This window comes from Cavia porcellus, unplaced genomic scaffold, assembly GCF_034190915.1.
Source record: "Cavia porcellus strain 051 isolate PalLab524CR breed Dunkin Hartley unplaced genomic scaffold, mCavPor4.1 scaffold_28, whole genome shotgun sequence".
Taxonomy (NCBI): Eukaryota; Metazoa; Chordata; class Mammalia; order Rodentia; family Caviidae; genus Cavia; species Cavia porcellus.
The window spans coordinates 46,057,653-46,080,175 of record NW_026947511.1 but is presented as its reverse complement, the minus strand read 5'-3'; the positions used below and the strand labels follow the sequence as shown (position 1 = coordinate 46,080,175).

At 56.2% G+C, this 22,523-nt stretch overlaps 1 protein-coding gene across 7 annotated transcripts in view; it reads left to right on the top strand.

Moving 5' to 3' along the window:
• The window catches only part of Anks1a (ankyrin repeat and sterile alpha motif domain containing 1A), a 147,258-nt gene that overhangs the window by 106,181 nt on the left and 18,554 nt on the right, over positions 1 to 22,523 (top strand). For all 7 annotated transcript variants that reach the window (XR_010044120.1, XR_010044121.1, XR_010044123.1 and 4 more), the window contains one exon: positions 20,947 to 21,013. Coding sequence is in view for 2 of the 7 variants with exons in the window: in XM_063239028.1 (XP_063095098.1) it covers positions 20,947 to 21,013 (67 nt within the window). In the remaining 5 variants the exon portion in view is untranslated. The remainder of the gene's footprint in view (positions 1 to 20,946; positions 21,014 to 22,523) is intronic.

The window sequence follows — 22,523 nt, the reverse complement described above, 5'->3', positions numbered from 1 at the left end:
TCCTAGGAGTTTTCCAAACTTGGCTTTTGTGCTTGTCGTCAGCCTGGCAAGGACAGTGGGGTGAGTTCCGGGTGGAAAGGCCGAGTTCCTAGGTCTTCACCTTAGTGCTTAGTGTCAAAGCGAGGACTAGGTCATTACCTTAGGAAGCAGATTTCCATGAGTTTATCACATACTCAAAGTGGAAATAAAATCTAAAATACAGTTTTTTTTTTCCGAGATGGCGTCTCATTGTGGAATTCAGCTGACTTTGAACTCACTGTGTAGTCCAGGCCGACTTCAAACTTGTGATCCTCCTGCCTCAGCCTCCCAGGAGCTGGAATGACAGGCGTGAGCCACCACTCCTGGCTAAAATCCAGGAGTCTAAGAGCAGGGAAAATACTGAAACACTAAGATGAAAAGAGAGCAGGTCCTGTCACCCCAGCACTCAGGAGGCTGAGGCAGGAGGATTGCAGAGAGTTCGAGACCACCCTTGGCTACAAAGTGAGCTCAAGGCCAGCCTGAACTGCATAGAGAGACCCGGTCTCAAAAAGACAAAAAAAAAAAAAAAAAAAAAGGAGGAAAGAAAAGACACGATGGTGGGAATCTGTGGGAAGAGGGTGTCCGTGAGGTTCAAAGGCACTGGGAGGCGAGCTGGGCCGTCGGCACCTCTACCTAGAGTACAAGAATGGTGCCGGTACCCCACGCAGGCAGCCACCCAGACCAGTCCAGCGTAGCCAGGTGGAGTCAGTGGCCTTGAACGCTCTACGGCCCTGGGGGGAGTTCAAGGGGGTCAGGTGGGCCGTGTGTGTGAGCATGCGAGAGGATGTATGTGTGTCCCAGGGAAGTTTAATTCGTGCTGTGTGGTCAAGGTGGCAGCTGAGTAATTAACTGGCCAGGTAGGGAGGGACCCACTTTTTAATGTATAGGACCCTAGGAGAGCAGTTATTCTGGGTCTCACTTGGGTTTTCTGTGAAAAGTTAGAGCCTCAGAAACAGCGGAGCTGCACCCTCAAGCATGTCCAGCTTGCCTGTAATCCCAGCGCTCTGTGAGGCTGAGGCAGGACCATTCCAGCCTGTGGAATTTAGCAGCTTACCAAGATGTGGTCTCACAACAGAGTAGAAAGGACTGGGAGTGCAGCTCAGTGTGAAGGCTGGGTCCAGCCCCCAGCACTGCCCCCCTCCAAACAAAAACAGAAACAGAAGCCTCTCTGACCTCTGCCCCAGTTCCCGCACTTCGTTCTAATCGCAGGTGAGCAGCCCGAGCTGCTGAGCAGGGCCTCCCCGGGCGTCGAGCCTTCTCTTGCTTGCAGCTCTGATGACCCGGTCCCCAGCACTGCAGGGCCCACCTGTCCCTCACTCCCGGCAGCCTATTTGTTGGTCTGGACAGCGCGCCAGGGGCCCTCAAATGACAATTTGTCTGGCAGTCGGTTCTTGGCTGCCCTGATTTAAACAGCCAGCGAGGCATTGTAAACTCAGCTGAAGCCACTGGCGATGTACACATCCGGTTCAGTTCCGCATTGGATCTTGCTATTTTCCCCAGAACTTCCCCGCCCAGGGAGTGCCTGGATCTGTCACCCATGATCGGGCAATGCCAGGACCCCCACTGCCACCGGCGCAGGAGCAGCTGCTGGCTGGCGCATCTCACTGCGGCCGCCGCCTCAGTGCCCAACAAGGCGCCTGTCTGGGCCGCCCGCTGTGCAGTGTGAGGCCCAGGCTCCCTGGCCTGGGTGGAGCTCCTTGGTGTGCAGAGACCCACCCTGGGCCTGGCCCTCTGGCTGTCTTGCTTGCTGGGCTTGGGCCCTGTTCTTCTGGCTCCAGTCAGTTCCTGTACGCACTGTTTTCCTCTGGCCTTCAGCTCGCACCTCTGCCCTGTCCTTCCCTGGGTGGGCTTCCCCACGTTGAAATGCCCATCAGTAAGGGTGAGCCCCACGTGGAGAGCATGCTGGCTGCCTGGCATTGTTCTCAGGGCCGCATACAGTGTGAGGCCCCAACCAAAACAAACACGCAGCTTTTGAGGGACTCAGAACTTAAAAGGAGAGACAAACATTATACAGGTTCAAATGCATAAAAATCTTATCACAAGCGAAAATCAGTGCCTTTGGGAAAAAGATCAGCATGCAGCAGGGCTGGCTGTGCAGACTGGCCGGCTGTCAGGCTGCTGAGCCTGGCGAACAGTGGCTGGGCCAGAGCCCACGTCAGGCCGTCCACTGCCACCTGGAGATCAGGGTCTTGGCCGGCATCACCTGACGCCCAGCCTGGCTGGCCTGTTTACCATGTCAGGCGCCTCCCCAGCCAGATGAGAGCCTGTCAGGGTTCATAATAACGGGCGCTTGGGAATGCTAGGTGGTGATTAAGGGCCGAGCTGGGTTACCTGCGTCCTTAAAATGCCTGGGTCTGCCTGAGGCCTCGGGGCTTGGATGGCCAGAGACCTTGCTGTGATTGCACACAGATGGCCGTCCTCTTTCCTTCTACAAGGGGACCTCTGCCTCACCCTTAAATTGTGAATTTTCTCTTTTGTTCTCTGGTAATAAATAACACCCATTTTAGTTCACAAATGAGAGATTCTAAATAAGAGGAAAATTTTGCTTCATAGGAATTAATGGATTTGAGGAGAGGTATGCTGTTAATGATTTCTGGATTTTTTTTTTTTTTTTTTGCTTAATTGGGTGGATTTATTTCCCCTCTCCTAACTTTTAAAGCTAAAACCACTGTTCTCCTAAAACACACTGGTTTAGAAAAAGAGAACTGAACTTAACATTTGAATGTCAGTGTAAGTTTTAAGCTACCTAGTCGCTGCCTGCCCATCCCCCATGAATTAAACCCTTAGTTAACGTTTCTAGCCAACAGAAATACTGGAGTGGGTGTCACCATTCTGTCAGTTCACGAGTGTCCTGTATGAAGGGCAGGAACAGGAATAGATTTGGCCCCTAAGCTTTCAAATTAGATTGAAAAGAGAAAGGACCAAAGCAGATGCCACTTATTTCAGCAAACATACAGCTCCTGCCTGGCTTGCTCTGTCTGTCCCCACAGGTCCCAGAAGGACCTGGTACAGTAGAGCACTGAGTGGCCCTTGGGTTTAAAGCCATTTCTGGGCTTCGTAGGCACTTAACTCAGAAGTGGGCGTGAGCATTTCCAACACAAATGATGCCTGCATTGATTCCGTTAGAGAGGAAAATTTCCAAAACCCGTTCTTAGAAAATCAGAGCTGTTACTTCTAATCCCGAAATCAGACCTTGATGAGTCTCCCCCGTGGAGAATTAACCCTGAGGTCTGGCTGTGTTCCCGTGCAGATATCTGAACTGAAACTCGGCACTCAATTCTTCCTGCCAATTTGATTCCATACGACCTTTTTCTATCCTGGGCAGCGACTCAAGAAGCACTGGTTCCTAAGCTGGTGCGTAGTGATGGATGCATGCTTCTCCCTGGGCACGGAGCGTTTGGCGGAAGATCTCTGGCCCCAGAGGAGGACGCAGACCCTGCTCTGTGCAGCCCCAGCCCCGCAGGCCTCTTGAGGGGCAAAGGAAAGGTCTCTGCTCTGGGAGGTGTCCCCTTCCGCAGGCAGGCCTGCGCAGGCTGGGTGCTTGGCCTGACCTGTGGCAGGGTCAGGGCCAGGCCCTGGCCTAGAGAGAGTGCAGCTTGGACACTTGTTTATTGTTGTCATCTTGTGGCTCCAGGGATTGAACTCAGGGCTTTTGATCTGAGTCTTTTTTGCTTATGTCTTTTTATTTTGAGGTGCAGTTTTATTAAGTCACTAAGTTGTCTAGGCTGGGCTCCAGCTTTGATCCTCCTGCCTCAGCCTCCTGGAGTGCTGGGATCACAGGCAAGCTTCACTGTGCCCAGCATTAGGCACTGAGGAAGCCGTCAGTGGCATTAGCACCCACTGCCGCTGGGCTCTGCCGCTTCTGTGAGAATGCGCTGCTGAGGTTCAGTGTCCCTTACTTGACGACGTGTCTGACAGCGGAATTGTAGACCTGGGTCGATTTGCGACCTTGCTGTTCCATTTGCCCCTCAGTGCTCTGCTATTTCTTTGCCGAGGAGCAGCGCACCTGTGTCATTTCATTGCAGTAGTCGGGTGCAAGTTACGCGTCAGCTGTTGGGGGAAAGGTTTTCTATTTTGACATCATGGTGAGTATTTTGGTTCTTTTATCTCTGAGTGTTTGTTTTTCACTCTGGAGACAGACTTGGAAAGTAATGCTGTGGGACCAGCTGTCCTGCAGTCCCCAGCTAGCTTTGTTTCTCAGGGACACACTAAGCGTCACTGGTGAGTCAGTCAGGGTGTGAAGCAAGTTAAATAACAAGCTCTGGTTGGGACCCAGCTTGTGGGAAGCGCTGTCTGCATTCGGAGCTTCCGGTGCCCTCCCTTGGTTCTGGCAGTGCCTCGTAGGTGCAGTCACAGAAACACATTTCCAGGCCTTCCGGGCTGTTCCAGGCTGCTGTATTGTGTCAGACAATGAATTCCGTGTAGTCAGGTAATCGGGTCTATATTGCCTCAGTGTCGGGCAAAAGAAGGCAATGGGGTATCAGAAATCCGGAGTGAGCTTGGTGAGAGGTGATCAGACCTTCCAGGAGAGGAGGCCGGAGCTGAGAAAGATTGGCACCCGTGCCATCATGGGGCAGAGGCACCAAGCTCAGAAACAGCAACTTAAACAGATGCAGGTGCCCGTTGCCACGGTGGTAATCACCCCTGGGACCCGTTACCCAGGAGCTACCCAGGAGCGGGTGGAACAGGCGGCCTGGGGACGCCTCACCGCCAGAGGCGCCGGCTGCCTCCTCGGAGCCCTGTTCCAGCCTCGCTGCTGCAGCTGGTGGCCTGGCGGCCGGGACGCGCCCTTGACTGTATCAGCAGGTATTTATCAGCCACCAGCCAAGTGTCAGCACTGTGTGGTGGGTGCGGGCCGGGGTGGAGCTAAGGACACAGTCCGCTCCTTGGGAAGTGGGGTGGCGCCTGAGTTCCGTATAAGGAAGGTTTCCAGCAGCAGCTGGGTTGAAGGAGGACTTGGGACTTGTCTTCATATGCGCTGCTGTTTTCACTTAGGCTTTGTGTGTTAGAGAGACAAAAAGAGTTTTCCAAACATGCTTTGGTTATGTTATATATAAGGCCGAGAGCATGCTGGTTGTTCATATGTGAAAGAATCTGACCCCGGCCTGGCCTGGCCTGTACCTGCGCTGTGGTGCGTGTGCCCAGCGCTCTGCACGTCCTTGGTGCTGCTGCTGCCGGACCCTGCTCCGAACCAGTTCAGCCCAGATGTCACGACGGCCTCGGGCTTAGGGCGGCTCTTGGCTCTCACAGGATTAGCCCCTGCCCCTGCCCCTGCCCACAACTGATGTGTTGCTTGGTCCTGGGTGTCAGCGTCTCTGTCAATCAGAGAGTCAGACAGGAACGTCCCCCAGGTTTTCTGAAGGCCAGAAGCCCGGGGCTGCGGCTTCATCTGGAGGCCTGGCCAGATGCACGGCAGTGCCCTTCACAGGTGGCTGCCCCCTCCCCACTGGCCTGCTTGGCATTCAGCGCAGGCGCTGTTAGCACAGGGTTCAGGCAGGGCCCCCGTGAGGTGGTTATCACTGCGCCCTTCACGCAGCCCAGTGATAAAAGGCTGTGGTCCTTGGAGCACCTTCAAGGACATGGCTCCCGGGCTGCCTGCCTCACCTTCCTTGGTCGGTACGGGTGCAGTGCTCACCTGGCCCTGCGGCACCTGGAATCGGGGCACTCGTTGAATGGGACTGAACTCTGACCATCCAGTAGGGCTCCCCGCACTGTTATGGTCCTCCTGCCCCCAGCAAGAGTCTCGTGTCACATCTCGCAGCCCAGACAGCTTGGCAGGGTGTTTCTCCTTTGAGCAGTGACACGGCTCTACTGTTCATGTACAGTGTTAGGGAAAGGCGTGCTCTGAACACCCGGTTCGCTTACAGTTAGTACGTCCAGGCCTCGAGGCGCAGCCCACTCAGACTCCCACGTGGCCTCCGGGTGCCCCGTGCCTCTGTTACCTAGCAGCGACTTTGGCACCGATTCGGCTCGTGATAGTTGCTTGTCAGGTCAGTGAGCAAACGCAGTCCCCTGGGATCCATCGGAGTGACAGAGGGGTTTTCCCTTTTTTGGTTTAAGCTGTCAGCCTGCAGATCCGCTTTGGTATGGAAACTGATGCGGCCAGGGCATAGAAGGCGCCGCCTTTTTTCTTGAATGGTACCCACCCACTGGCACCTTCAGTCCTGTGGTGTCCTCTTCCCTGTCCTTCCCTCTCTCCCTCTCCCCTTCTTTCCTTCCGCCTGTCCTTCCGTCCTGTCCTTCATGTAGTGGTTCTCAGAGTGACTTGTAGCACTGCCTCCCTGGCACTTGGGAGAAGTGCAGGCTCTTGCAGGAAGCGAGGCTGAAGCAGGGTGGTCTCCATGCGGGCTGGTCAGCAGTAGGAATCAAGGCCCCTCTGATGCAGGTTTTATCTGCCACATTTCCTACACTCAGGCCAATAAAAAGCAGTTTTTGTAAATGGTTATGACAAGTGTTACCCCAGCAGCTCAAGCTTTTATCAGCATTTCCCCTTGTGGACTCTAGTGCCCATCAGCAGCCCCCCATTATAGACATCTGTCCCCTCACACTCATGGTGCACTCGCCATACTTGGAATCCCAGCTGTCTCCTCCCAGTCCTGGAGGTCCCTGTGGCCACCTACCCTCGGTTGGATTTCCTCCAAAGCAGGGTTTAATTCGATTTGTTTGGGAGGTGAGCCCAGGAAGCTCCAGCAGTGGGTGGCAAGGAAGTGAGAGAAAGGAAGCCCAGGAAAGGTTTGTTCCCAGCAGGTTGGGCCCAGGACTCAGATCTGCTGGGGCTCTGTGTGGCGAGCTGGGGTCGAGGAGCTGGGGGTGTCAGCCTGGTGAGAGCCGCTTCTGCGGTGGGAATGGGGCAGGACCCGCGTGCCCCGGCAGTGCTGGGCTACCGGGCACAGGAGCCGTTCACGGCTGGAAGCGCACAGGCGTGGCTGGAGGGGCTGCAGGCCCCGGGGAGAGAACCAGGGCCAGAGGCAGGACCAGCAGGTGGAGGGAATGAAAATCCCAGCCCGGAAAGCAGCCGACCACAGGACTCTTCCCTGCAGGGCCCGAGGGGAGAAAGCTGAGGAGGAACTCACTGGTCTTGCCAGGGAAGCCCTCCTGGGCCCCGCACCCCAGCCCCAGCCCCAGGCTGTACCCTGAACCGCCGTGTCTCCACCAAGCTGGGAAGAGGGGCCTTGTGTCTGTCCCCAGTCCAGGCAGGGAGGGGGACACAGAAGCTCGCACTCTTGCTGAACCTGTCCCCAGCACTGTCGGATAGTCGGGTGAAAGGCGGAAGTCAGGGACAGTGGGCAGTGTTGTGCCCCTTGGTCACTGTCACCTGCACTCTGATTACGTCCATCTTTTTCAGTCTTTGTACACCAGTTACCCTTTTATAAGGTGCGATCGCTGTGTTACTTTTCTTCTTCATTCATGTTTTTATTCTGAAGGAAGCGTGGATCCACAGGGAGCTGCACAGAGAGATAGATGCCTTCCTCGGGCCTTGACGGCTTGCTGCCCGCAGCCCAGCCGAGCCAACCGGGGAAACTGACCATGGCGTGTGACTCGCAGGTCCACTGTGCTCCCGGACAGCAGGTCGGCAGCCTCGTGCCATTGCTGGTCCTCCTGGGGAGCGAGGAGAAGCCACCGCGTCCTTCCGGGTTTAGGCTCACTGCCCGTGTCCCTGTGGACAGGGTAGCAGGAGGCTCCAGGTGGCTGTGGGGAACAGAGAGCGGGGTGCGGGGTGCTCACTGTTCCTCGGGGTTCAGCCTGTGGCTGGAGGCTCCGGGTCCTAGTCCGCTCCGGCTGCCCAGGGGAAATTGCATCGCCGGGCAGTTTGGACAACTGCAGTCTCTCTGCTTGCAGAGCCGCCAATCCCATCACGAGAGCCCTGTTTCCCTAGATACTCTCAGGTCCCGTCTCCGTACCCCTTCTTTTGGGCTGGGGTGTCAGTGTAAGCAGTCTGGAGGGACACTGGTCCATCCCCAGACAGCACCCTCACAGAGGCCACGCCCGTCTGCCGCTCCCCCAGGCAGAGCTGGAGGAGGAGTCAAGCCCTGGGGACCTGTCCTTAAATGCCTTGGTCTCTTGCCCCTGCACTGAGGTTAGAAGCTGTGGGCTTCCCAGTCCTGCCCAGCGCTCTCCTGTGTATTTGCAGCTGTGCGAGGGACGTTTGAGGATCCAGGGTCTGAGTGTGCACGCAGCTCCGGATGTTTGGGAAAAGCCTCTTGCACAAGCACTTGGTTCTGTGAGAGGTGGACTCGGGAGACAGTGCCTCTGTGCCCACGTAACAGTGGGGCCAGGACGCCCAGCCTGGCACCCTGACTTGTTTGCAGAATCTTGGGGATCCCAGCAGCTTCCCCTTCATCTCTTGCTCCTCTCCTGTGGCCCCAGTTCTGCTGTATCTTAAATAAGCACATTCATTGCTTGTTAAAACAAAAATAGGAAACAGAAGTTAGCAGAAATCTGCACATAACCAACACTGGGATGTTAGGAAGTTAAGACAAATAGCAAAAGTGGCGCTGTGATCACTTTGTGTGTTCTTAGCGCCAGCAAAGCAGGGTGGGCTGCTGCTTTCCCAGCGCCGGGGACAGCGTGGGCCAGGGTCTTGCACTGCTAGGCCAGTGCTCTGTGGCCCCCAGCCCCTTGTTAATTTCATTTTGAAACGGTGTCTTACTAATTTGCCCAGGCTGGCCTCAAACTCATGATCCTCCTGCCTCCAGAGTAGCCAGCGTTACAGCACGTGCCACTCAACCCCACTAAAGCAGGCTTCTCAGTCCTGTCACGTGTTCTTGAGGTCGTAGCTCCGCGCCTCGTCTGCAGGCCACCACCAGCATCATTCATGGGGCCCATAGAGCTGTGCTGGGCAGCGAAAAATGCTTATACTCCCCACCCAGGCCGAGGCCCGTAGCACCATGAATCTTTGCACAGGTGGCACAGGAGCCATCCGGGAGGGTGGAGGCCTTTGCTGCCCGAGCCCTCTTGTCTTGTTCTTCCTGAGGAAGTTTTCCCCCATCGCATCATGCACCATGCAGACCTCCTTCCCAGGCCGCTCTGCAGCTTTGCTAGGCAGGCGCCGAGCTGCTCCCTGAGGCCGTGGTCTTCCAGCTGCCCGACTCCTGCGGCCCCCTCAGCTCTCGGTCGTTGCTTCCTGTGTGGGGAATGGATCACTCCCCGCAGCCTGGCCTCGCCTCGGCCGGCCCCCTGCCCACCCTGCGCCGCTGCTGCTGTCACCACATGCTGGGTCCTCCTGTGGCCAGGACGAAGCCCTGGCCCTGAGCCGCGCTCCCAGCACCTTTTTGGTTTCGGACACCCCAATTGTGCTCTTGTGCATTTGGTCAAGACAGATTCGACCTTGTGGCCTTGAGCTGGAGACAGAGCTAGTAAAGAAGGAGCGGCCAGAGGGTGGACACGCTCCCCACTGAGCGGGGGTGGCCACAGGAGCAGGAAGGGTGGGGGGTGTTTGGGAGCACATGGTGTTAAGCCAGGGGTGGGCATGGGGATGGGCTGCGTGCAGTTACTGTGGAAATCAGAATGTGATAATACACATTCCTTGGCATTTAAAGCACGGTTGATATATATATATATATATTTTTTTTTTCCATCTTTTTCGTTTTTATCGGTATTAGGGATCGAACTCACGACTGCCTGCTTGCAAGGCAGGCGCTTATGCCGCTGAGCTAAATCCCCAGCCCCAAGGTTGATATTTTTACAAGGAAAAAGTCTGTTGCATTTGAGATTGGGATCAGTGCAGGATGATGTAAGAGGAACTTAGTGGGGCAGGAAAGATGCCACAGATTTGCTGGGGGAGCCACCCCTTCGCCCTCATTTCAGGAAAAATTACAAAGCCAAGAAAGGGGTGTGTTCACCTCAGAGGCTCTTGGTGGGTGTGCGTCCCTGAGCCCCCAGGGTGCAGCGCTTGGCAGGAGCACCAGCAAGAAAGCAGAGAAGCTGGAAGGCCTGGCGTCCCACAGAGGGCCCGGAGGCGGGTGTTCGCCTTGGTGCCCTCGGCCTCCACTGCAACGGGTGCCTAGGGTACGAAGATCCCCCAGAAAGGGCACTGCGGAGCCCCTGTGTGCACCAGCCCGCCCCCTACCCAGGCGAGGCCTTGGGAGGCTGTGCGTTTCGCCAAAGGGATGAACCTGACTCGGAAAACCTCAGACCACGCACATCCAGGAAGAGGTCGCGTGGCTGGGACCAGGCTGGGAAGGACAGGCGGCTGCAGGAAGGCGGCGACCTCAGGCTCAACCTGAGGACTCCGGGAGTGGCAGGAGGCTGAGCAGGGCGGGGCAGGCCACAGCTGGGGTGGGCGTGAAAGTGCTCTGTTGTCACTGCACCTGGGCCACGCTGTCCTGAGTGTAATTGTCTTTGATGGCCTCGTCCTTGCTATTAAGTTGGACCTCCAAGATTGCATCTGGGGGACTCGGGAAGCCGTAGTTGTGCTTTTGCTGCTCCTGGTGAGGTGGGAGGTGGGGCTCCAGATGAATCCCAGCTCAGCTCTTTTCTTTTGGACCATCTTGGATACCCTGGAGCTTGAGAACAGGCCTGTGAGGTGTAGAGGACTCCAGCTGCTTTCACCTGCTGCCCCGTGGTCTGCCAGGGCAGGTGGCAGGCTCCCTGCAGAGGCGAAGACCATCGTCACCTAGTGCCCCCACATCTGTGCTCCTGGCCTGGGAGCTGGGTGGCCGAGGGCTGCTCTGGAGACCCCTTGCTGCTGGGAGTTGCACTGGCCCGAGGCAGCCTCTTTGTGGACAAGTGGGAACCCTGACTTGCCCTCCCTGGGGTCTGAAAGAGTGAGGCACTGTTCTCAGGGACCCTAGATAAGAAGAAAGGGGCCGCAGTGCTGGGGTCCCCAGGGCTTACTAGGCCTCCGTAAGAGGCCTCTTAGGGGAAAGCAGCCCGAAAGGGGCTCAGAGTGCGCTGGAGGTACGGCCGGGCTCGGGGACCGCTGCGGGCAGCTGCTGCTGGGAAGAGCCGGAGTTTACCAGGCGCGGCCACCAGCCCCGGGCTCCCTGGGTGCCCTTGTGCCAGCGCAGCCTCTCAAATGGGATGGGGCCGTTTGGTAATTACAAAGTCTTCGAGGGAAGGAAGTGATTTTTAGAAGGACTACAGACGTGTTATTTAACCTCCAGTGACAGATGTGCGTGCCAGGCTTTTGATGTGGCTCTAGGGCCGCATCTTTCCCTGCGGACCTGCATGCTGGAATTGAGTCCTCTTTTTGTTACATGAGCCACATCAATAGTGCAGCACGGACGGGCTGCAGTTTTAGTCTGACTTTCTTAAACGGGAACCCGAGTCGCCACTTGTGAGGAACCTGAGTACAGAACTGCGTTCTTAGTATTCTTTCTAACACGGTGTTGGGAGTTGAGCCCAAGCCGGGCACCCTGCACTTGGCCCCGTGCCTTTTCACTTCCTCCTGAGACGGGCTCTTGCTCAGTCCCTTGAGCTGCCCAGGCTGAGCCTGAGCTTGTGATCCTCCTGCCTCGGCCCAGAGAGCTGGGATTGCAGGAGCGCCCCACCGTGCCCAGCTAACCCTGACCCTAACCCTTACTTCTCCAGCTGCCGATCGTGTGAGAGCACATTTCTACAACGCCTGCTACCTCGTGGCTGAAGCACCCACGTGACTGTGACAGAAGCAGCTTTGTGTACTTGCATCATCATTTTTGTGGTGTTTAATTAAATTTCCTGTTTTTGTCACCAAATGTACCCATCACACACAGTTCTGGAAGTCACCTCAACTGACCCTGGGTCCGCGTCACCTGAGGGTGGACACAGAAGGCCATGGGGGTGCTAGAGAGAACCGGAGGCTGCCTAGCACAGGGATAGACCACAGTTTTGCCGGTCCGGCCACGTTTGTGAAGATACACTTGGCTCAGGTGGCACCACTGGACGCTGTCAGTGTGTGCTCTCCCAGCTGCAGGTGCTTCCTGTGGGCGACAGCCCTCCCACATGTAGGAGTGTGGCCGCCCCCTGACCCCCTCCTCTCTGCACCCCACTGAGCTGAGACATCTACATCCTGACTGCTTTGGGTATTGTCTGGATGCTCCAGGTCCCTGTCCTGGGGCCACCTGTTCAGAGGGCCACGTCCCTCCCAGGGCCCCGCTGACTCTCCAGGCCGTGTGACGTTGTCACCTGGCACACTCTGCTGGGAGAGGCCCTTTCTCTCCAGTTTGTCTTCCTAGTGGAGGACAAAGGAGTCTGGGTTTTGGTTAACCTGTTTCTTAGGTGGAATCGTGTTTGTTTTGGAGCCAGATGAACATGACTCAGGAGTGCAGACGCCTTCCAGTCTCCGTAAGCAGAATGAGCCAGGGAGTGGGGTGCACGGGCCGCGAGCCCAGCATCTGGGGTTTACAAGGATGTCTCCCCATGTGAGGGAGTCGTACTGGGAGGGCAGGCGGAGACTGGGACATCAGTTAGGCTTCGGCTCAGCCCGTTTTCCGAAGGACTGGGCGTCCAGGGGCTCCTTGGTACCTCCTGCCATGGCTGGCAACAGCAGGGCCGCAGGTGCCTCCCTGGAGGAGGAGCAGGTCTGGCCACCCATGCTAACATAGCAGGAGCCCAGTCTTCCAGGGTGACATCATTCAGGGAAGGAATGAATTCACTGAGAGCCTAGGTCTGAGCGCGCAGCCTGTTCAGACTGGAGTCTTAATAAATGAACTCCTCGTTAGAGCTCTGTCTGGCACCCACCCACACACGCCTCTGAGGCCTCGCCCCTGTTGTCTGCAATCTTGTCGGGGACCCTGCCTGGTGTCTGCGTTCTGCCTGGTGGCTGACAGAGGCTTAGATGAGAGGAGACCAGTGATTTGCCCATGGCGACGATCCTGTGCTTGGGTAACTTTCTTGGACTTTGTAGACCGCATAGTCAAATGACTTGCCCAGGGTTCCACAGTTACAGGAGTAGCCGGGCCAGAATATGTTTTTTCCTGACTCTGGGAATTAAACCCAAAATCTCACACTGAACCGTGTCCCCAGTCCTTAAGCTTTTGAGACTGGACCTCTCCATTGCTTAGGCTGGCTCCAAAGTGCTGATCTTCCTGCTTAGCCTCTGAGTATCTCCGAGCGCTATCTTGTATGCCAAAACCAGAATTGGAGCTCCAGCGTTTTTATTCTGAAGTCCCGGTTCTCTCACCGCTCTGTGCTACGGCTTCTCAGTCTCGGGCATTTGGGATCAGCCCGGAGCGTTCACAGCAGGAGCCAGGTCTGCACAAGCCGGACATCGTGAGGCAGGTGGACAGCAACTTGGGCAGTGGCCACACCTTGCACACGCTGAGACCGTGGAGCTCACACCATGTTCCCGACATCTGGGGAGCACCTGGGGTGGCTGTGATGAGGAACTAGGTCATGGGTGGGCCACTGACTGCAACACAGTGCAGCGGGCACCCACTGACCACACGCAACCCTAGTATCTGTGTGGAGCTTGGGTTCCAGCACAGTTGGCTAGAAGTATCTTCCAGAGGGGGGGTGGGGGCTCACTGTGAACCCTGGTCAGTGGTCAGGATGGCCAGCCGCTAGAGTCTGCAGGGGCTGACCCCATATGCTTTCCACCTGTCCTTTGCCTTACCCCTTCCTCGCCCTGGGACGCAGCCCGAGTCCTGGCTGCACAGATCTGGGTCCCCTAGCTACATGCTGATGCGCTGCTAACCCTGACCCTAACCCAACTCCCTGAGGGAGGAGTCAGTGTCTTTTGAATCGGATTAGTGTAAGCCAGTTCCCCAGGTCCACAGATCCTTGGGAGGACATGTAACTGAGCCTTCAGGCTGTCGGGCCTGAGCTGCCTGTTCTAGGAGGCAGAGCGCAGGAGCCACCAGCCCTCACCAGAAGGCCGAGCGGGGCTGGCAGGAGGGCCACGCCACCTTCCGCCCTGGCTCCTTCTGTCGGGTGCATCTCTGCTCATCAGCATGTTTTGCAGAATTGATTATAGAAGATACTCCAACTGGTGTCAGTCTTATAATTTATTGTTTTCTAAAAGACTTGGTCCCTACGCAGGTTTTTCTCTAGTTTCCTGGAAATTAAGTAGCGAGCCCTGCTGTCTCTAAAGCAGGTCTGAGCTCAGGAGCTGCCACGCTGCTGTGTCCTCTTTACCTCGTCCATCTTGTGCTAATCCCTCGGGCCACTTAGGAATCTGCGGTATTTTTTGGCACATTTCAGAGTCCACTGTAGCCCTGGGTACATTTCAGCCCTAAGCCTTTATAAAGAGTGTGTCATTAGCTAGGGATCCGGACTTCCAGGGCAAAAAAAGGCGGCAGAATTTGTACAGCACAAATGCGTAAATCCTCCCGGCCAGTCTGTGAGTTCTGCCAAGTGCCTACCTTTGTGGGATCCCAGTTTCCACCAAGAAGCAGAAAGTCCCCTTCCCAGCCGATCCTCACCCCACCTCCCAGCCCCCACTCCTGGGGTGTGGGTGCCCCCGCCCCCGGCACTCGGGTTTGCAGGTCAGAAGGTCTCGCACGTGATGCCATGTGTGCTCCTTTTCAGGGTGATCTGAAAGATGTTCCCGTGTGAGCTGAAGTCTGGGGACATCTGCCTGTTTCAAAGGCAGAGCACCAGGCTGCAGGCCACGTCCAGGCTGCCACAGACAGCCACGGTGTGTTCATAGCAAGTACGTTTTTATTTTTGTGCATCTGAGGTCTCACTTGGTGCACCCACTGCCCAGAGATTGTGCACCTGTCTGGTGGACATGGGATCTCTTTCCTGGGCCATGATGCTGAGTGCGAATTTTACCACACTCTGGGCTCCTTTTCCTGTTAGCTACAGAGAATGGGGCTCTGGAGTGAAACTCAGACTGACACCTGCCCAGGGGAAGGCTGCTGGGAGGTCGGAGGGCAGCGATGGAAGAGGAGGAGCTGGGGTCGCCTGCCTCAGCGGCAGCTCCCAAGTCCAGTGCCAGAGAACAAGCCGATGCAGGATGGAGGGTGGAATGTGAAAACTGGGCCAGAACCCAAATAGATAAACCTCATTCATCTTCTAGATTCTCGTCCCACTTAAAGCCAAAGTTACATGGCAAGCAGTGATAAACTAGGGCTCCCAGCTCTCCTCCTCTTCCAGCAGCTTCTCGGGGTGGAGTTAACGTTTCCCTCAGTTGGGGCCGCTGGGGTTAGAGGTCAGAGGTCAGTGGCAACGTGCCTTTGCATGTGCTTCCTCGAAGTCACGTTCTTGGAGCTGGGTGCTTCCTTCCTGTTCACTAGGGCTGGGCCAGCGCCGGCTCCCAGCTGTGGGGGGACGTGCTCAGGAAGGGCAAGAGCTGGCGTCGGGGAGGGCACGAGCTGCCGTCCCAGGAGGCCCGCAGGGGTGGAGGACGGGGCTGGGCCTGAGAGCCCTGAGGGCTGGCCGGCCGGCCGGCCGCCTTTTCTAGTTCGTTCTTTCTCTCCCCTTCTCCCCCCCACGCCGCTGTCCCTGTCTTTCTCATAGGTGGCTTTCACGCCAGCCTACGTTTCCTCGGCCTCTGTGTATTTCTTTCTTTTGAGACAAGGTTTTTCGAGGTCCCTCAGTCGCTCAAGTTGGGCTTAAATCTGTGATCCTCCTGCTTCAGCCTCCCAGAGGGTTGGGATTACATAGGTGTGGGCCACCACAGTTGACTGAGGAAGAGCAGCCCTGTCCTGCCTGGTAGAAGAAGGGAGACCGAGAAGCAGGGTAACACTGGGGAGCGGACTGGGGTGAAGGGAAACAGCAGTAACTCTGCCAGCACCTGCGTGCCCTCCTTGGACGAGACAGGCAGGCTGTGGCTGACGGCCGCCCTGAGGAGAACTCACTCAAATTAGCAGAGCGCCAGCCCTGGAGCCTCGGGCAGGGTGGCCCCAGGCCTCGTCTCCCTCTCCCAGAAGCAGGGACAAGCCTAGGAAATCAGGACGGATGACTGACTTCAGTCTGCCTTTGCCTTTCCTAAGGCCTTGTGCAGGCCAGCCTGGGAGGAGACAGAGAAGAATAACTCAGACCCTAGTCGGTGACCCTTTGTCAGATGTGCAAGCAGCAGACGACAGCCAGGGGGAATTCTGTGTGGCTCTGGGGGACAGCACGCACGGCGCCTGCGCCTCTCCTCAGGGGAGGCCGAGGCTGTGGTTCCTGGCACTGTGCTCCTGGGTGCTGTCTGTGCATGGCCATCTGGCCACTCAGTGCCCGCAGCAAGGCTCGGTGCTGGTGGCCCTGCAAAGGCGGCGGGAGGGCATTGCAAGGGTCGGCCTGGGCTCCTGGTCCCTCACGTGGTGCGTGGTGGCCAGTGTGGGGCTTAATGATGAAGGGGACCCAGGCTGGCCCAGAGCTGGTGTGGGCTGCTTGTCCCCTCTGCTGTTCGTGACCGGGCTGGAGAGAGCATTTCATGGATGGAGGCCGTCACCTCGCTCGGCGCCCCCAGGCCGGGATTCTGCAGGAGGCACAGGGCAGTTCTGAAAAGCGTACTCGGGCAACAGGCTGTGCCCTCAGCACTCCCGGCGTGTCCCGGGCTCACCAGGGAGGCCATGGGGTGGAGGCACACCGCAGTGTCCCCAGCTCATAGGAGGCAGAAAGGAGGTCAGGGCCAGCCCGTTGCTGGTGGGCGGCAGGTGTGTGGTCTTGCACTTTCCCATTGGCACAGAGGGGAAGGGGCGGGCAGTGCCTTCTGTCCTCCCTGCAGGCCTCCAGCATCTGGGCACAGAGGCCAGACTGACTCCTGTGTGCTGGGCGGTGCTGGGCTGCACCGCCTCCTACATGAGAAGTTCCGCACCCCTGGGAGCAAAGCCTCGTGGAACCATGTGTTCCTCGGGGTCCCCGGGGCAGGGGCCAGTGCCTCACTTCCTGCACAGCTCAGGGGGACCTGGACATTGACTTCCCCCTGCACCAGCGCCAGTGTTCACTGAGACGACAGCGGGCTCCAAGCGCCCACGGCCATGCACGGAGTGAAGGCCGCGCTGTCCTCAGCGGCTGGCCGGCTGTGCCTTGGCTCCTGTGCCCAGCCATGTGGAGGTGCGCCTCATCCAGCCCGGGCGGGGGAAGCTCAGAGGCCACTGCAGCTTTGCTCCTCGCTGGAAATGGAACATTCCAGGCATTTTTAATTTTTTAAATGTTTTTTACCCTTACACGTGCTTTAGATCTTTTTTAAATTTTATTTTAAAAACAATTGCAAAATAAGATAATAACGTAACAATGGTTAATACCTTGTACATTGTTATTTTTAGTTACTCAGAATACAAGATAGCGGCACGTAATTGTCCAAACAATATTAGCACAGACCTTTCTTTTCAGTGAGCTCAGAGAAATTAGTATGACTCTCCTAACTGTCTTGTATGCGTATATATATTTTTGTTCTTTCTCATTCCTCCTTTTTTCCATTCCCCTATCCTATTGTTCTTTCCATTTGAATAGTTTCTTCCCATTTCATAGTGTCTGTTGTACACTGTGGATTTTATTTACACTTTCAGCTTCTTACACTAGGAAAACTGCGATGGTTACACATACAGCTCTGATTACACAGCTTGCATTCATTTACCTATTAAAGTCTGCAGTATTCCACAGTCTATCCTTCTTTATGGCTGAGTAGCTCTGCACTCTGTTGTAGAGAAAACCCACATCTTTTTTATCCATTCCTCAGTTGATGGGCATTTGGGTGGTTCCCAAGATTTAGCTACTACAAACTGTGCTGCTGTAAGCGTGGGTGCACATGTGTCGTTGTGGTGTGATGTTTTTAATTCTCGGAAGATACCCAGCAGGGGAGTAGCTGAGTGCAGTGGACCTCTAATCCTAGTTTTTGGAGCTCCACATTGATTTCCAGAGTGGTTGCACCAGTCTTCACACTGTGGAGAAGGTTCCTTTTCCTCCACAGTCCCACCAGCATTTGTTATTGCTTGATTATTTGACAATAGCCATTTCAGGATGAGGTGGAATCTCAGTGTTGTTTTAATTTACATCTCAAATGACCAGTTGGACATTTTTTCACATATTTATTTGCTGTTTGTATTTCTTCATCTGAGAAGTATGTATTCATTTCAGGTGCCTATTTTGGATTAGGTCTTTAAATTTGAGAGGACTGGTTTTTTCAGTTCTTTGTATGTCTGGATAGTAATCCTCTGTCTAAGGAACAGCTGGCATTTTCACCCACATTGTGGGTTGTCTCTTCACTGCTGGTGGTTTCTCTTGCTGTGAAAAAGCTTTTTAATAAGATGAGATGCCAGTTGTTGATTCTTTGTGACAGTTCCTACACAATCCGAGTTTTGTTCATAAAGTCTTTGCCTAACCTGTATCTTGAAGAGGTTCACCTACTGTATCTTCCAGCAGGTTTATTGTTTCTGTTTTAATATTTACACCTTTGATCCATTCTGAATTTAGTCTAGTACATGGTGAGCCAGGCGTTCTAAAAATATAAAGTCCATTATGGCCCAGGAGCGGTGGTGCACACTGTAATCCACACCTGGGCGGCTGAGGGAGGAAGGTCACTGCGAGTTTGAGGCCAGCCTGAACTGCATAGGCTCCGTCTTGAAAACCAAAAACAAGTCCATTATGGTGCAATCTTCAGGGCCTTGTCTTGAGGGACACAAATGTTGTTTTCTCTCATAGTTCATGAAAAGCACATGATGGAAGCAGGGCTACTTCTCTAGCAGTGACAGGAGAGGACAGCAGAGGCTGTGCCCTGGCAACCTGCCCCTCCTCGCCTCTCCCTGTGAGGACGCAGGTTGCTGGAAGGCGGGGTCTGTGTCACTGGACACTATGTATCCATCCGTCTGTTGGTTCATTCATTCATTCAGTGGACTCTTCCTTGACCAGCTGCAGCAGGGAGTCTCCCCACCCAACCTTCAGTGAGGACGGCTCAGAGGCTGCAGCCCAGCCTCCTCCCCATGTAGCAAAGTCCCCCTCATCTGAATCCCCTCCTGTTGCTCTGCACCGGTTTAGAAAACAAAAAGATGGTGACTCGGCAGCTCCTTGGACCTCAGACCTGTCCTCTGAGGTCCTGTAATCTGGTTGCACATCCCATGCTCTGGGAGCTGGCGGGGCTGTGTCACGACGGTGGTGTGGGGTTTGCCCCGCAGTTGGGGCAGGAGATTGGCTCAGGAGCAGAGAGCTGGCTTAGGTACCCTGAGCCTTCCCAGTGGAAGGGGAGATGCTCTGGGGAAAACAGTGTGCCACTGGGTGGACGTCACGGCAGAGGTGTAGTCTGTAAAAGGGCTCTAAGCGGGCGCCTCCCGCAGCTGGGGGGGCTGCCTGGGTGCGTTAGCAGGACCCCAGTTCCTGGCGTGGCCAGCCACTGACTGCTGGGTGCTGTGGAGAAGGGTGCGGGACTTGTCCTGCAGACGTCTCACACCTTGTGCAGAGGTGTCCCCAGACTGCATGTCTTACCTGTTGGAGCACCCATCACGTACCTTACAGCTCATCTATTTTTAAAATTTTTTTCTGGACTTTGGAAAGAACTCCAAGTTCCCTGAGGAGTTGCTGAGTGGCACACGCGCGCGGCTGCTGGTGGGGGGCCGTGTGCAGCTGCTGCTCTTCCACCTGGATCCGGGTAGCACCGAGCATGCACCGAGGCGGATGAGAACTAGGAGGCAGAGGTGGGGAGACACTGTTGTCTGAGTAACGTTTTATAACTTTTGCATTTTGAACTACAACTACCTTTTTAAAAAAATGAATCATCGGCTGGGGACACAGCTCCATGGTGCAGCTCTTGTCTGGTGTGCAAGGGGCCTGGTCTGAGCCCAGGCACTGAGAGGTGTAGATTTTACCAGGCGGGGGCGCTCTGGGGAAGGCAGCTCGCAGACCAGGTGTCCAGCTGGCTGCTCTGGACGAGGATGTATCTGTCACCAGTTTTGTACTCAGGCTTTGGGCGGCTGAAGTACTGCCCATCTGTTGAGGCATCTAAAATGGGCAAGGTCAAAGAAAGGGGTGCATGGGGGCACTTTCTTTGGGGTAGCGCCCTTACTGCTCTTGCCTACGTCTGGGCCCCTGGTACCACTGGACGGGAAATGGAGGTACCCTGGTTTGCTCCCGGGACCAGGCCAGTTCCATTTGCCATGCTCTTCTGAGCTCAGGGATGGAGTCTGCCATCTGCTGAGAGGCAGGCAGATGACGCTGAGCCAGCGGTCACTTCTGTGGCTGAGCTCCTGCGCCCGCCCCGGCTGCTCTGCTGGGTGGTGGATGTGCCTGCTCGCCTGCCAGCTGGAGGCTGGCTGGGGAGTTGTTTTCCTGATTGTCGCCCTGGGCTCCTCACTTACACTTAGAGGAACAGGCATCCAAGTGCTGGTGCAGAAGGCCCTCTTTAGGACCTGCAGTGAGTGAGCTCATTGTCACTGTAGCCCAGAGGCTGGGGAGGAGGAGGTGGCTCCTTGTCACTGCCTGGTCGGGTCCTGCCTTGACCAGGTTTCCTGGGGTGGGGGTTTGGATCTGCGCCAGGTGGTCCATGCAGGGCCAGGCTTGGGGATGTTTGGATCCCTGGGGACTAGCCGTGTGTGCGTGGTCCAGGGGAAGGGCGAGTGTCTGCACCTCTCCGCAGCACAGAACTCCATCTAGGACTACTGTGGGCTCCATGGGGCTAAGCAAGTGCCTCGCCTGGCTGCCAAGGGTGCCTTGTGCAGGTGCTCTGCCGGTCTGCACCTCAGAGCCGGTGGCCACACTGTGTCATTTCCTGCTCATGCTCACGGTCTTCCAGGCACAAATCCAGGCAGCTGGGTGTGGTGTAGACAGAGCTGCCGCCTGTACTCACAGGGCCTTTCAGGTCTGTGCAGTCACGGGCCATGCTAGGTCTGGCCCGCAGTGCACCCTCTGCCCGTGTGCACAGATGCCCGGAAAGGGAGGCAGTCTGTCTGGCACTTCCAGCCACTGGGCCGGACTCTCACTGTCACACTCCCTTGAGAGCCTAGTGCTGGGCATCAGACAGCCAGGATCCCTCACAGGGTGAGCTGGACCTGGGGGTGTCCAAGAGACCATCGGGGCAGCTGCACGGTAGGGGGTGGGCGGGCAATGCAGGCCTGAGCCTGACGCTCCGCTCTGTCTCCATTTCAGATTGAGAAGATCATGAGCTCAATTGGAGAGGGGATCGACTTTTCTCAGGAACAGCAGAGGATCTCAGGTACCTTATGCTGCAGCCAGCTCCCCGGGGAGCCTGGACCACCAAGCCCGAACCTGCCTCCGTCTGAGTCGGAGGGGAAAGTGCATAAGTTAAATGGGAGGTCACCCATGGGGAAGACAGTCGTCATGGGCACTCGTGACCTGCTCTTCTTGTTTCTTGTGTTTTCCTTGTCTTTTTGAGACGGGGTCTCCCTATGCAGTTCAGGCTGGCCTTGAGCTCACTTTGTAGCCCAGGCTGGTCTTGAACTCGCAACGATCCTCCTGCCTCAGCCTCCCCAGTGCTGGGATTACAGGCGTGAGCCACCACGCCCGGCTTGCTCTTCATCTTTGTAAATGCAGGCTTTGTCAGATTTGCTTATCCTGGGGTACACCTCCCTGCTGGTCTCCCTAGCTCCTAGAGAGCCTCAGCCTGTTCACCTATACCAGCATCACCTGGCAAGGGGCCCATGTGCCCTCTCCTCACCCCCCACTCCCCGATGGCACGCTGTGGTCATTCACAGCCAAGCCCTGGGTGAGGTCCATCTCAGCCTGCTTTATAAGTAACGCCTGTCCCAGCCCTGTGAGCCCCGTGGCCTTGATGACAAGGCAGTGTCCTGTCCCTTTCTGGGGAGGGGACGTGCACAGCGTGCCTTGCAGTATTGATGTTATACCCCTGGAGTGTCTCCCTGGACTCCCAGCTTGGGCTGCCCGCGTGCTCTGGTGAGCACCCTTCGTCTGGGACAGCCCTGGCAGCCTCGGGCAGCACCACCAGGTCTATGAGAGCTCCTGCAGCCCAAAGGGAGTTAGTCTAACAGGGGAGTGGTGTGTACATCTGGGAGAAAAGAACTCCTGGGGCTGGAACCTCACGCCCTGGCCTTGGATACGCACCTCGGGGCAAGCTGCCTGAGCTCAGTGAGCGCCAGCTCCTCACCTGCAGCACCCTCCTAGGCCGCTGTAAGATAGAAGAGGCACTCGGTAGACGGCAGCCCATGTGTGTCACAGTTGTCATGTGCTCACTGCGCGAAGCCTAGAGAACAGGGCACCTGCTCCTCAGCCTCGGCTCCTGAAGCAGCGCATCTTCCAGCACCCTGTTCCCCTGGGTGCCAGCAGAAGAGCCAAGCTGCTCTCAGGCTTGCGCGAGTCTTGGGGGACCCACTTCCAGCATCGGTCCACACTTGCTATCAATCAGTCACAGCTCACAGGCTTTCCAAGCGTCGGCTGCTGGCACAGATGTTGGGGAAGAACTGAGTGATGTCACCTTGAGAGCCAGGCACTGGGGACATCCAGGGATGGGACCAGGAGTCATCCGTTCGGTACAACACCTGCTTTACGGTTCCCCTCAGTGTCCGGGGAGCAGGACAGAATACCATGTGTGCCTGAGTGTGGACCCAACAGACACCATCCTCGGATGTGGGCCCTCCGGAGTCCCGGCCCTCAAAGAGCTGCTCAGAGGGAGCTAGTGTTGAACTGTCCTTGCTGTGTGGGCCCGCCCACCTGTTCTTGCCCTCATCAACCCACAGGAGTGGCAAGAG